This window comes from Mixophyes fleayi, chromosome 5, assembly GCF_038048845.1.
Source record: "Mixophyes fleayi isolate aMixFle1 chromosome 5, aMixFle1.hap1, whole genome shotgun sequence".
Lineage (NCBI taxonomy): Eukaryota > Metazoa > Chordata > Amphibia > Anura > Limnodynastidae > Mixophyes > Mixophyes fleayi.
In genome coordinates this window covers 264,857,878-264,870,561 of record NC_134406.1, presented here as the reverse complement: position 1 = coordinate 264,870,561, position 12,684 = coordinate 264,857,878, and the positions used below count along the sequence as shown (strand labels likewise).

Below are 12,684 nucleotides of genomic sequence, written 5' to 3'. Positions count from 1 at the left end.
GATTGTACATTATTCATGTCCTGAGCAGCTCCTCCGTATGGGCATATATAATGCACCTTATCCCGTCATCAGAATAAATCAATGCTATTAAATGACATTAATTAGAGTTTTAATTGACAAGTATATGGTTGCATGGTGTTTAACCAGACATAAAGTCCTATTACCTGTCTTGTGAACTGCTTGATGCTGTCTTTTTTCCTTCAAATTTTAATTGATAGGAACAGAGGGTATAGTGTCAAAAGATCTGCTGATTAGCGTAATTGGTCAGAATAAGAGTCTTCTCTTTTAATGCTGATTACATTATATTTCCTGCAGTAGTAAATAATACAGACTATGTGTTTTTTTATGCCAAGACCGTAAATTCATTATAAATTCACACCCAGGAATATAATGAGTAAAGTCACTGTTCATTAAATCCTAACAAGGGATTCTCGAAGATAATTTAGAAAATATGTAGAATAATTTAATGGTAGCCTGCCTCAATTTGGTTTTAGAAAAACAGTATACAAATATATCCATAAATATATGGTAATTGTTAAGACCCCATTTGATTGACTGCATTATATTGTCTAATTATAGTCATTTGGTTAATGTGAACTTTCAGCTTGAACTTTTGTTTCTTGGAAAAGCTTAAATGATTAATAGTTGCGCAGGTGCTACAATATTATGGCACCAGTTTGTTTTTTTTAATACTATGATAATATTACGACACATTTAATTAAGTAACTGCTAGTTAATGGGGGTTGTTAATCCTTGAAATATCATTAATAGTTTTACATACTGTTCATTTTAATGCAATGGCAATATATACAAAAAAACAAGTGTTGTGGAACCGACCAAGAGGGGCTATATTCAGTGTAACCGGCCAAAGGCACATTTCTTAGTAGGTCAAGTGATCACAGTGAGACAATCTCTGTTCCCCTTTAGCAGTACAAGAGTTCACTGACTGCACAATTCAAATCAAATACTAAGTAAATATACATTAAAGCATTATGGTTATACAAACAATCACGTGTCATTGTGGTTATAAGGAAACTGATATTCTCTATTCTATTTAAGAATGTGATTCTCTAACAACTAAGATATATATATATATATATATATATATATATATATATATATATATATATATATACATATATATATCCACAGATTCTACAGATTACCCAGTGCAAGCACATAATGGAACAAAGACTCTTATCTGTCATGCACACAGTATCTCTTATGCCTTCAAGGAATAGGTTACATACTCAGCACATTTATACAACCTTCATTCTCAGTGCACTTTTCTTTCTTAACCATTTTGTGTCCCGGGAACAAGAATTTAAGGGTCTTTTTTTAGGCTTAGTTAGACTTCAACTCTGTATCACAAATAATTTTATTTCCACATAAGCCTACAAAATAAAGATTCTCTTTTTTATGTCAATCTTCCAATATTCAACGTTGCATGCAATAATAAAATACACTGACCCTACATTCCGAGTTGAGCCCCCCACTGAAATCTCGCCTTCCAATTGTCTTTGAGGAGTTTATTTCCACCACCCTTCTCCCCTGCTCTTCCAGTTCCTCCCACCCCATCTAAAAATTAAAACTATTGGTATTAATGTACGAACAAAATATTAATTATCTCAGTTTTCTTGAATTTTTATGCTGTATTGTTTTCAGTACTCTATTCTGATTGTTTTTGTTCCTATTGTATCCTTATATTTTTGTTTGTTGTTTATGCTTCTATTCAAAAATTCCACAATAAAAAGTAAAAAAAAAAACATGTGCAGTGCATATATATTTAGAGAAAGAGAAAAGGCGCTCTTCTTTAAATTAAGGAAAGGTGTAGAAGTGGCTAAAATCATTTGAGACGGCAGCCAAGGACAATTGAGACCAATGTGTATATGCAAACAAAAGAAAATTGTTGTCCGACACTTACAAACAAACAATATATAAATCACTATGTGTCAGTATATACATAAAGGAGAATTAAGCTCACCTGCCACGTCAAGGCATCTCCTGTAGGTGAGTCCCTCCCTTGCCAATAAAACAAACATATCTTCAGGGTGTCACATTTAAAACCTTCCCTGAAACTCAATTTTCTATATATTTTTTGTAATTTGTTTTCATTTTAAGTTTTGATTTTAAGCCAAGGTCAATTTTCATCCACCGGAAAGTACAATTTAGTTTTGACACCATTATAAGGGGATCTCCATGGGACTATTTTTCCCAATTACTCTTTCTCTCCCCATCTGTTACATCTATCTGGTTCCCTGTATGTGGTACCCCAAAGAGAATGCGGGCATTGAATGATTGTCAGAGAAGCTAATTAAGCATCTTCCATGGTGGCTTCTACCATCAGTGCCTTGACCATTATTCATTGCCCACAGTAAACTTTCAAACTTCTCCCCAATGTGACGACAATATAAAATGACTAAATAAATCATCAAATAAATGTATTAATGTGATAATTGCATCTCACATTTCTCATCTCAGGGGAAGAGGTGGATAGACAACTGTGCAGAGATGCAATATATCCAATACCCATCGTCTGTGAGGTTCCGTGCCCCAAAGATTGTGTCCTTAGCTCCTGGTCAGAATGGTCTTCCTGCTCACATACCTGCTCGGGGAAAACGACAGAGGGACGTCAAACACGAGCCCGGGCTATTCTTGCCTATCCTGGTGACGGTAAGATTGCAGCTACTTTAAAATAATTGAAATGCAAATATAAAATACACTACAAGACCATGCCTTTTCATTTTCACAGAGTACGGTTATATATGTAATACCCAGCAGTATACCAATGTGTGTTCAACGATGTACCTTATATATAATACCCTTGCTTCATACTAGGGTTGTTCAACTGATGACCCGTTTATAAGTATAATCCATAATCCATAAACCCATAGCAACAGTTGTTCTAAGGTAATATTATTATTATTATTGTTAAACTGTATTTATAGGACGCCACAAAATTTCTGCAACGCCTACAGAGACAGACATAAGACCAAATAGAGTAGATACAGTACTGTACATTAAACAAATACTACCAGGGCGACAAAACACTCCAAACATAGCTTGCATAGTGATGTAGTAGCAGAAGAATTGGTAGAGAAACAAGAGGGAAGAGGGCCCTGTTCCTAAGAGCTTACATTCTAGAGAGAGGGTAAACAGACAGGAGGCACAAAGGGAATTAGAGGAGGGGATCAAGTGCTAGAGAGTGGGAGAGAGAGGGTAGAGAAACAAGGGAGAAGTCTTGGATTCTGAGGTGGGATGAGGTGATCAGGGTGGAGGAGATGCGCCGGTCATTGGCCGACCAAAGGGAACGGGATGGAGTGTGAATGGAGAGGAGGTTAGAAATGTAAGGGGCAGTGGAGTGGGAGAGGGACTTGTAGGTGAGTGTGAGGAGTTTGAAAAGGATTTGTTTGGGGAAGGGGAGTCAGTGAAGGGTGAGGCAGAGAGAGGAGGAAGAAGAGGAGCGGCAGCAGAGAAAGATGAGTCTCGCAGCCGAGTTGAGTATAGATCTAAAGGGGGTGAGGGGGGAGAGGGGAAGACCAGTGAGAATAAGGTTATAGTAGTCAATACGGGAGATGATGAGAGCATGGATGATGGTTTAAGGATATCTCAGGATATCCCAGAAACATATCTCAGACCATTTCCAGAACAAAATCAAAACAAGCCAAATTCCCTTCTCTGCCTCTATCTGCAGATATCTACCTTAGCTTGGCCATGGTCAATTTGGATGGAGTAGCTTCATGATGCTCCACAGCACAGCCCACATCAAATTATAGATAATTTGATGTGTTCAGATTTATCACAGTCTAGCTATATTTTTAAGAATTTTCTTTATTTTGAATTGTGCATATAATTGCAATTGTGCAATCAATTATTGACGAATTTATTGATAGTTTTTAAATCGGCTAATCTATAGTTGCATATTTGTGAAAGCCCTAAGGGGCTATATGGCTTGCTGAAGAACATGACAAGGACGTTTAAGGTTTGTGATGTCAAACAACAAAGTAGTCAATATTTTATTGCATAGCGTTCAGTGTTACTAATTGCATTTCTGGATCTGTGTATTAGTCTTTTCTGCTACTACTAGAAGAAAATGATGAAGAACCACATTGAAACAGATTTACAAATAACAATTATTTTTCGAAATGCGATGCTGCGAAAACCAAGTAATTGCACGCATTTGTACAAATTGTACTTTTTAAGGGGCCGTGTTTACCTTCAGACAATGCCTATGACAAATACTGAATCTCAAAACATTCAAAGAACATTCAATTTTCTTTTTTTTTGTACAATTGTAGACTTGTTACATATTTTTTTTACTATATGGATCAGGGGTTCCAACACAGTGTTTTTTTTTACTTTGTACCAGTGTAGTACATTGAAACAGAGTAATATTAGCCATCTCCATGCCTCCTGTTCACATAATTTATTATATGAAAAATGTAATATAAATATATATATTTTAAATGGTGAAATAATTGAATTAAATACTAAGAAGATGCTTTAGGTTTGCTAAGAAAGACATTCGGGTTAGCTGTCTTCATATTTTATTTTTACGTCATGACTGATTAACAAATTTATGTACAGTAGCCCTTTAGCAGTTTTGTATAGCCCACCCGTAATATAACCTGCCCCTCATCTAAGAAACAGAATGCCCCTCCCACCAGGAATCCTCCCAATCACATAGAGCTAGGAGCCGATCTCACTGTAGAATGCTAAAGTTGAGCACTACAATCTGGATTGTGGCAGTCACCCTCCAGCAGTGTGATCTGCTCTCTTGGATTCAGGTAACAGGGGTCCCTGGGCAGGAGGGGGCGGCTCTATTTGCCATAGGGTGGGGGGATGAATACGGTTCAACCCCTTTCAAGTACCAGAAAGGATATTTGTGTGCAAAACTCCAAGAATCTTGCATTAGGAGCAGCTGACCTGTAATATAACCAGGATTGCTGTAAATAATGCAAAAAAAAAAAAATATTTACGGAGTTAAAAATCAAAAAGGATCATAAAAAAATTAAGCAAAAACTTGTAATTTAATAAAAAAAATGGTAAATTAACTATTTTAAGTCTTATAAAGTAGTCAGATCTTCTAAATGTTACATAGGCAATTAGAAGATCCCCACTATCCATCTATTCTCTCCTCTCCTTCTTTGTGTCGCTGTCATTTATTACCCCTTGATTCGGTTTCTCAATTACTTGAAAACTTTGCTGCCTGGCTCACTCATGTCTTGGTCTTTGACCTGTCTACTCTCATACTAGGTGATTGCAACATTGCCATTGACAACCACAAAGTCTCTGCTGCGCAAAACTTTTTCGATTTATTTCCTCCTTTGGTCTCTCCCACCTACTGTGATGGACACTCCCTTGACTTTGTCTTCTACTGCTTCCAAAACCTATTTCCTTTAGCCTCACCTCATGATCCCACCTGCATCCAAATCCACATGCAGACAATGAAACCTAAGTTTTCTCAACCACATCCACTTCTTATATTCTTTAAAACAACTAATATTTCCTATGACTACCCTATACTGTCTGATCAGGCTGCCTCTGTCTACAACAAAACCCTCACTTCAGCACTAGGAAGATCCATAGATCGATTCAAACTTCAACTATGGCACACCAAACAGACCCACAAACCACAAACGTGCTCCCACACTGCTGAGATACCACTGGAGGGATTCTCACTCATATGCTGACATCTACATTATAAATTCCTCCTTTCATCTTACAACTCTGCCCTTTCTCTTGCCAAGCAACTTACTTCACGTTTCTAATATCCACCAAGTTTTCTAACCCCCTTGCCCCTTTGCCACCTTCAATTTGCTTCTTTGCCGACCTGCATCACCCCCCTTCCTCCTACATACCCAACTTGCTACTTCAAATACAAAATCGACATCCTTTGACAAGACATTTACTAATGTCAAATCTTGCACACTCCACCAACCTTCTCCAATCCACCTTCAGTTCTCATTCTCTCCAGTAACCGAAGTCTGAAGTCTATGCACTCATCAACTCATCTTACAACTTGTCACCTTGACCCTTCTCCCTTCCATCTTCTCCCCTCCCTTTCCCCCAATGCATGCCCTTCCTGTAGCTCACCTCTCCAAACCTGTCTTTCTCAAATGGTACATTTCTAACTGCCTTTAAACATGTGCTCATCTCACCAATACTAAGAGAAAACATATCTCGACCTACCATTTCTATCCAACTATTCCCCTATTTCTCTCCTCCCCATTGCTTGCGAGATACTTGAGCTAATTGTGTACAACCTCATATCTCACTTTCTCTGCTCTCACTCCATTCTCGACTCTCTGTAGATTTCTGTCCCCAACATTCCAATGAGACTGCACTCACAAAAGTGGTCAATAATCTACTTACAGCAAAGTCTAATGGTGACTTCTCTTTATCCTGGACTTCTCTACTGCATGTTGATCACCCTCTTCTCCTGCATACCCTTCAGTCCATTGGCCATCATGACACAGTTCTTTCCTGGTTTCCTTGCTACCTATCAAACAGCTCCTTTAGTGTCTCTACCTCAGACACATCCTCCACTCTACTCCAACTGTTGGGGTCTCTAAGGGCTCTGTTCGTGGCCCACTGCTTTTCCCACTCAATACTTTTCTTTGGGAACTAATTCACGCATTAGACCTGCAGTAACACCAAAACTCTGTTGGGACTCAAATCTACCTTTCCTCCCCTGACTGCAATCTCTACATGGATGTCCTAAATGTGTTACCTAGAGCTCAATGTGTCCAAAACAAAACTTTCCACCTCCCAGAATATTTTCAGTCTCCTAACTCAACTGCCTTGGTGACAAACATGACTCCAACCTCTGTAGTATTCCTCACATCTAGGCTCTAGCTTAGATTTGTTGCCAAAATATGCCCATTTCTTAGCCAAGATGCTACCAAAACTGCTATCCACTCTCTCATCATCTCCTGTCTTGACTACTGTAACATGCTCTTATCTGGTTCTCCCCTCACCCATCTATCCTTGCCTCAATAAATCTTAAATGCTGCAGCATGACTGATATTCCTCTGTAGTAACTCCAATTCTGCCACACCACTTTGCAAACCCTACATTGGCTTTATTAGATCTTACTCTACTCCCACCTATACTATTTTAACTAAAGCTCCCTCACACCTGTCCCAAACTTCACTCTAACCCACATTGGCTCTTGCTTCTGCTGTGCCCTCTTCCACATAGAATGTAAGCTCTCTAATGAGCAGGGTCCTCCATACTCTTTGTTTTCATGTCTGCATTTATTTTGTCTGACTTCCATGTCCCTGTTTTATGTATGTATTGTTTTTTATATTATACAGTGCTAAGTAGCATTGTGGAGGCTTAAAAATCAACAACTATAATAATAATAATAGACACCTACAGAATAATTATACATTGAGAGTATTACATTCTTTTTGCAGGAGACACTAGTGTATTCCTGAAGGTCTTTTGGCAGCCAGCATTTTATACACTGGGAAAATAAATTGATTTATAAGAATTTTCTTTGCCTAGGGACTTTTCAGCCAAGAAAAAGAGATGAGTCTTATGAAATGACTTTTGTCCCCGAAGCACCAGTCAATCTGCAGCTGAGTCTATCCCCCTGACATTCCTGATTTATAAAAATAAATAAACGAATCTAATGACATTTGCCAAAATGATTATACAGAAGTGTGTCCACGTTTTATAATCAACAGTTTTTGCTATGGATTCAGATTCTTATTTTCATATTCTAAAATTAAGATACAAAGAATGGCATATAATGTACAAGAGAATAGTAAAGTAAGCTGGAGTTATAGACTTTCATTTATAATATACTATTACACAATATAGTCTGTCTCATGAGCACAGAGATTAGTTTTCAAGGGGGCGCAGGGGAATGTTTATTTAAACGTTCATTTCAAAGTCAAAATTTACCCCAAATGGAATTTTCGGTTTACGATGGAGTTATCCCTTAAGGTGGCCATAAGAAGTTATTTAAAAAGTCGAAATATGGAGGAACAAGTGAAAGTACCAATCAACAAAATTTTAACCTTCTATACATTTATAGTTACAAATTCAATAATAATAATAATAATAATAATAATAATAATACACGATTACTAGTAACCTTAATTTCATCTTTTTTAAATCATTAATTATACAAATTGTTGGACGCATGCCTTTATGAATTACAAAAAAAATATTTCTGGAAGAAGCAACTAGCGTGATGCAGACAATGTTCTTTTCTAAAGACCACACTTCTTGAACAAATATGTGGTGTTCTTGATTGTGACTATGTCTTTTTGTGCCTTAGGAAAGAGGAGAATATATGGCTGAGTGCTTTTGAAAGCAGTATGACCTTTGACTTTATGTAAATGTCAACGTTCTTTGTTTCATTGTACTTAATGCCTATAACAATATTATTAAAATAACCAGAAATATACATATTTTGGCCTGTGGGGTAATCTTCCACCAGAATGGTAGCACACTGCACAGTGATCGTTTAGAACAATCCATGTCTGATCGGGTCACTGATGGCTCCTACCATAAACATCATCATCATCATGTATTTCTTTATATAGCGCCACTAATTCCGCAGCGCTGTACAGAGAACTCATTCACATCAGTCCCTGCCCCATTGGAGCTTACAGTCTAAATCCCCTAACATACACACACACAGACCGAGAGAGACTAAGGGCAATTTAATAGCAGCCAATTAACCTACCAGTATGTTTTTGGAGTGTGGGAGGAAACCGGAGCACCCAGAGGAAACCCGCGCAAACACAGGGAGAACATACAAACTCCACACAGATAAGGCCATGGTCAGGAATTGAACTCATGACTCCATTGCTGTGAGACAGAAGTGCTAACCACTGAGCCACTGTGCTGCCCAATTTGTGTAAACTAATACACACCAATCTTGTTATACTTTCAGATAAAAATGATCCTAGAACACAGCTTGAGCCAAAGCCACAGCCAGTCCACATCATTAAAATGCTAATTAAAGAAATCATAGCTATGAGAATATCTAGGTTAGGAGACTGACAAATACTTTCAGAAAGCAGTGAATGGTTTTATATATATATAGACGTCTATAAAGGCCCATAACTGGTCCAAAAAAAAGAGAGTGGACCTATTAAAGAAGTAGCAAAGAAGTAGTACTACTATGAGGTTATCTCAGGAGACATACCTGCATAAAAAGGGTATTTACAATAGGAAAGCACAATACACAGACGTACAAGTATAATATCTAACAATACAGAAAAAACATAAGTATAATACAGAACATACAAGGCACATAATACAACGGTATAACAAGCAAGGTACTGAACAAACAAAATGTGTAACCGAGAGCACACAAGGAGCATGATTCAGGGACACACAGAAGGACAAGATGACAGGAGGAAAGAAGGCCTTGCTCCTAAGAGCTTACAATCGGATGTATTTTGGTACTCCCCCACATCCATGCATGTATCTGTTTAAAGTAGTTGTTTCCAGGAGGTTAGCAGGGAAGTCTATATTGGTAACACAAACCTGCCCAGGCTTAGTTGTATAATCAATCCTTTCCATCATTAGCTACATACCTTCTATCCATAGCACACCTGTCACTGCAGCTGCAAACAGGTACCAGCGGGGTCCCGAGAGGTGGAACCCTGCTGGAATATTCATGGCTCCTGTCATTGAAAGGGAACGGAGCTTTCCACAAGTGAGCAGCCCTTGTCATTTCTCCAGGCTTTCATGGCTGAGGTAAGGAGAAACCTCTTCCGTGTACAATTAGGAATCAGTGCTGCAATTGGAGAAATGATAAGGAACAGAAGACGACTGTGATTAAACACTGCGTATTGGGATACACACCCCCCTCTCCTACACCAAGTGCGCCACAGAACCCTCCACCAACTTCGAAACCACAGGATTGGAACCCCCAAATATATACACCTTCACAATTGTCACAATGGTCTACACCACCTCTAAACTGATAAACTTTTTAACATTTTGGTGGGACCCTATTTTATGCAGCAAGAAGTAAAAAAATAACATAAGTAATATAATAATAGTAACAGTGACAACAACAACAACAATAATAATAACATTCTTCTTCTTCTTCTTCTTCTTATTATTATTATTATTATTATTATTATTATTATTATTATTATTTAAGTCATTATACTGTGCTTGTATATTAAGAATAAAAGGAATAACTGCTTTCCCTAGACTGATAATATCTACAGGGATGCAGTAGAAATGAGGTCATTTATTAGAGGCTGAACAAGCTTTTCCTTGGCAAGACGAGAATTTGATTGACAATTGGTTTCCTCTGTGGATTTCTCTTTTAAGAGCACTCGCTGAACACAGCTACACAATTAATACTGGAGGAGATTGATGATAACTTTAATGGCAACTGATGTCTGCGGCTCTAAGTCGCTGGACATGTAATAGCAGACAGAAATGCTATGTCAGTCCCTCGCAATAATCTCATTATCTCAGCTTTTCACTCTGTTAATTTAAGAATAATGGAAGCTGAAATAATACTAATAAAACATGTTTTTATGATGTGCAGCAGGGCAGTATACATTTCTCTATCTCTCCTTATTTCCAGGAGAGATGCGTTGTAGTATAAAGCAATTGATCTTTATTCTATTCTTGTTGCAGGAGGTGTTCAGTGCCCGGAAAGCAACGCTCTGCAGGAGATTCGGAGCTGCAATGAGCATCCTTGTACAGTATATCACTGGCAGACGGGCCCCTGGGGCCAGTGCACAGAAGATGTTACTGTGTCCGTGTTTAACTCTTCCAGTTGGAACGGTGAAGCCGCTTGTGCTCTTGGGATGCAAACAAGGAAAGTCATCTGTGTTAGAGTCAATGTGGGACAAGTTGGACCTAAAAAGTAAGAATACATTTCCATGTAATACGCTATTCTGATATGTAGGGCTACCTACCTGGGCACATGCATGAGGGATATGTAGGGCTACCTACCTGGGCACATGCATGAGGGATATGTAGGGCTACCTACCTGGGCACATGCATGAGGGATATGTAGGGCTACCTACCTGGGCACATGCATGAGGGATATGTAGGGCTACCTACCTGGGCACATGCATGAGGGATATGTAGGGCTACCTACCTGGGCACATGCATGAGGGATATGTAGGGCTACCTACCTGGGCACATGCATGAGACATCACTATTCAGAGGCACATCCTAGAAATAATCTTTTTTTTTGCATTTATTTTTTTCCTTTTCATTTTGAAGCTATGTAAGTGATCTAGTGTTCCCAGTAGTAATAAGGATATAGAGTATTGTGATGCGCACTAAGGCAGTACTATCTGCTTCTTTCAGTGAGATGCTTTTTAATTGTTTAGTTTAGAATATACAGATAGATTATATTTGCCTACTTCCGTGGAACGCTAGGAAAACTCCAGAATTTTGGGGAGGTCTCCCAGACTCCCAGGAGAGTAGTACACCCTCCCAAATTCTACCTCTCCTGCTTGGAGTTTGTGATTCAGATAGATAGATAGATAGATAGATAGATAGATAGATAGATATGAGATAGATAGATAGATATGAGATAGATGGATATATATGATATAGATGGATATTAGATAGATAGATAGATAGATAGATAGATAGATAGATAGATATGAGATCGATATGAGATAGATATGAGATAGATAGATAAATAGATAGATAGATAGATAGATAGATAGATAGATAGACAGACAGATAGATAGATAGATAGATAGATGATAGATTAGTATGAGATATATATTAGATAGATAGATAGATAGATAGATAGATAGATAGATAGATAGATAGATAGATAAGGAACACAAATCTGTCTACTGTTTTACAGATGATGATAGAAAATATATCCTAATTTTCTTTTCAACCACTGCTATTACATTTTCTAGATGCCCCGAAAGTCTTCGACCTGAGACCATGAGGCCGTGTTTGTTGCCATGCCGTAAAGACTGCATTGTTACACCCTACAGTGACTGGACGCCGTGCCCCACTTCTTGTCAGGAAGGTAAACTTCAGAAAACTTATTGATATTTTTAAGCTTTTTCTCTAACTGTTGTATCAAATAATACATTCAGAAGCCATAGTCACACATACATAGCTGTGTATGATTAATAGAGATGGGCGGGTCCGGTTCTCCGAGAACCGAACCCACCCGAACTTTGGGTATCCGAGTACTGAGCTGAGCAGCTCGGTACTCTCCCGCCCATTCCGAATCCAAATCGAGGCCGAACGTCATTGTGACGTCGTCGGATTTCGGGGCTCGGTTCTCGCGATACTTCAACTTTATAAATACACGCCTCCACAGCAATCCATCGCCATTTGACAGAGGGAGAGAGCAGGGTGTAGTCATAGGCTAATTAGAGCAGGGACAGAGAATACAATATTGTTCTTGCAATTGCTCTAACCAAAATCGCTAGTGCAGAGAGGAGGATAGAGGTTTATTATTTTTTCTTCATATTTGGCACTCCCCAGCGCTTTTGGGGTGTCCCCCATAATTGTGCATAAATATTTCTGGCTGTCAAAAGTCATATCTGTCAGCAGTATCTACTAAATAATTTGTAGCACTCCTCAGTGCTTTTGGGGTGTCCTCCCTAATTGTGCATTAATATTTCTGGCTGTCAAAAGTCATTTCTGTCAGCAGTATCTACTAAATAATTTTTAGCACTCCTCAGTGCTTTTGGGGTGTCC

At 38.4% G+C, this 12,684-nt stretch overlaps 1 protein-coding gene across 1 annotated transcript in view; it reads left to right on the top strand.

Moving 5' to 3' along the window:
* THSD7A (thrombospondin type 1 domain containing 7A) overlaps positions 1 to 12,684 on the top strand; it is a 212,397-nt gene that overhangs the window by 144,357 nt on the left and 55,356 nt on the right. Inside the window, exons 7-9 of the mRNA XM_075214043.1 lie at positions 2,482 to 2,673; positions 10,630 to 10,861; positions 11,886 to 12,001. Of these exons, the coding sequence (XP_075070144.1) occupies positions 2,482 to 2,673; positions 10,630 to 10,861; positions 11,886 to 12,001 (540 nt within the window). The remainder of the gene's footprint in view (positions 1 to 2,481; positions 2,674 to 10,629; positions 10,862 to 11,885; positions 12,002 to 12,684) is intronic.